Source organism: Pseudomyrmex gracilis, unplaced genomic scaffold, assembly GCF_002006095.1.
Source record: "Pseudomyrmex gracilis isolate BER0280 unplaced genomic scaffold, ASM200609v1 scaffold_1800, whole genome shotgun sequence".
NCBI classification, from domain to species: domain Eukaryota; kingdom Metazoa; phylum Arthropoda; class Insecta; order Hymenoptera; family Formicidae; genus Pseudomyrmex; species Pseudomyrmex gracilis.
Genome location: NW_018022384.1, coordinates 4,147 through 5,945, shown reverse-complemented (window position 1 = coordinate 5,945; position 1,799 = coordinate 4,147). Strand labels below are relative to the sequence as shown.

General features: G+C 40.0%; 1 protein-coding gene across 1 annotated transcript; it reads right to left on the bottom strand.

The window, feature by feature from the left end:
* Positions 1-228: 228 nt before the first annotated feature.
* On the bottom strand, positions 229-1,306 carry LOC109862440. The gene is made up of 2 exons (XM_020442495.1): positions 1,192-1,306; positions 229-1,118 (listed from the first exon to the last, which is right to left on the bottom strand). The coding sequence occupies exons 1-2, from the start codon at positions 1,304-1,306 to the stop codon at positions 229-231; spliced, it is 1,005 nt and encodes a 334-aa protein (XP_020298084.1).
* Positions 1,307-1,799: the final 493 nt, after the last annotated feature.

Below are 1,799 nucleotides of genomic sequence, written 5' to 3'. Positions count from 1 at the left end.
TGTAGTATTTGCTGGTATATTTTCTTTGCAATCGAATTCAATTCGCACATCGACGGTTGCACTTTTGACCGCCTCGTTTTGACGCGAACAATCAATGACCACTAAAGGACCACATTGCAAAAAGTTGGAAATCGTGAGAAACAGTACGACAACACCACATCCGTAATACGCTTTACGAAAATGTGTGTACATATGGTACAGAATGGCATATTTTTTTCTATCGAAATCTTAATGCAAGTCGTCATAAGGATAGAATTCAGAATTAAGATAAAGTTTTACGTTGGTCAACTGACAGTGATCGAATCGCGTGACATCTGCTGACATATCGTTTCTNCGAGCAGTCTGTAGCGCAAATATGACGTATCTCGGTTTCTCAAGTTGTGTCGCCGTTTTTACACCCCACGAGTGTTTAGTCGTGCTTTGTAATAATGGAAACTTATAGAGATCCCACGAGCGGAAACTCATAGTTAAATACCGTCCGCTTTCCAGAGTTCGTAGCAGCGAGAGCTTCGTGACATCGTTCAATACTACATGTGGCATTCGCCATTGCACTTTGAATAATTCAATGTTTCCATTCAATGCCTCACAATCTACTTGAGAGATTGCTGTTATGCAGTTTTTGTCGTTGTGCGATTGTATTAAAATTAGTTCATGACGTGCATTGATAATCGTATGCTTGTAGTCCTCGCAAAATCCCAATAACATGCTGAAAGGTACGCAGAAACTAAAGTAACTATCTACGTCTGTATGTTGTGTAATATCCCATCCAGCATTTTTCATGGCCATGCTTTTATCATGTGTTAGCGATACATAGTTTTTGATCGTGCTGGTTATCCCAACGTTTCTATTACGATCAATCTCCACACCATTAAGTTCATAGCGAATCTCATCAAACATAAAAGCTACACAATTATTACCCAGAAATACTTCTTCTTCGTCTTTCACCGTCAACGTCATTTTTCCTTTGACGTAAAGAAACCTTTGACAAGGTAAAGTGTACAAGTCCTGCTGTTGTATAGGTATGCGTATCTCATCATTGTGTTCAAATGTTGTGTTCACGTACGGATTGTATGTGTGAGTTTCAATCTTGACGATGCGATCGTCAAAGATCGGCTCACCTCCAACGTTTAAAATGTCGCAAATCTTTTCAAAATTTTCGTACAATAAATCCCAACGATTGTAAAAATTCACCGTTTATCGGACTTAGCTTCTTCCGATTACTGTACGTCGTAGTAGTAGTAGCAGGTGTTTGTAATGAATACCTCATATCTTGCGTCACTTGATCCGCCTCGTTCAGCACGAGCATGCCGCGTATTACAGCCGTCGACGTCGTACGTGTAATCTGACAGTTATTTCTTCTCCTCGAAAATCAAGCAATTGTCCGTTCTGATCCACAATGCGTATCGTCAGATCCGTAATGCTCTGTACGATGATCGGAAGGTAAATGATCTGTGCCTCTGTTTCCGAGATCTTATATCCTGGTGGCACGTTCGGTGAGAATTTATGTATCGTATGATTACACCGGTTGTTGCTGTACGCACCCGCAGTCACGTTGCACTCTATGCGAATAATGTTGACGTTGATAATATTAATCGGCACGTCTGATATGTACTATTGTAGTGGCACTAAAATACGAGTTGATGAAAATCCCAACAACGATCCAATGTTGTCGGGTTTGGTAAAATTTATTTGATAAGCGCAGTTTATTTCACTTTTCATTGTCACATTTTAGTGTTTGCGCGTAATATTAGTGGAGGGATATTCTCATCCTTATCTTTGCTTCTTACATTACGTTGCAT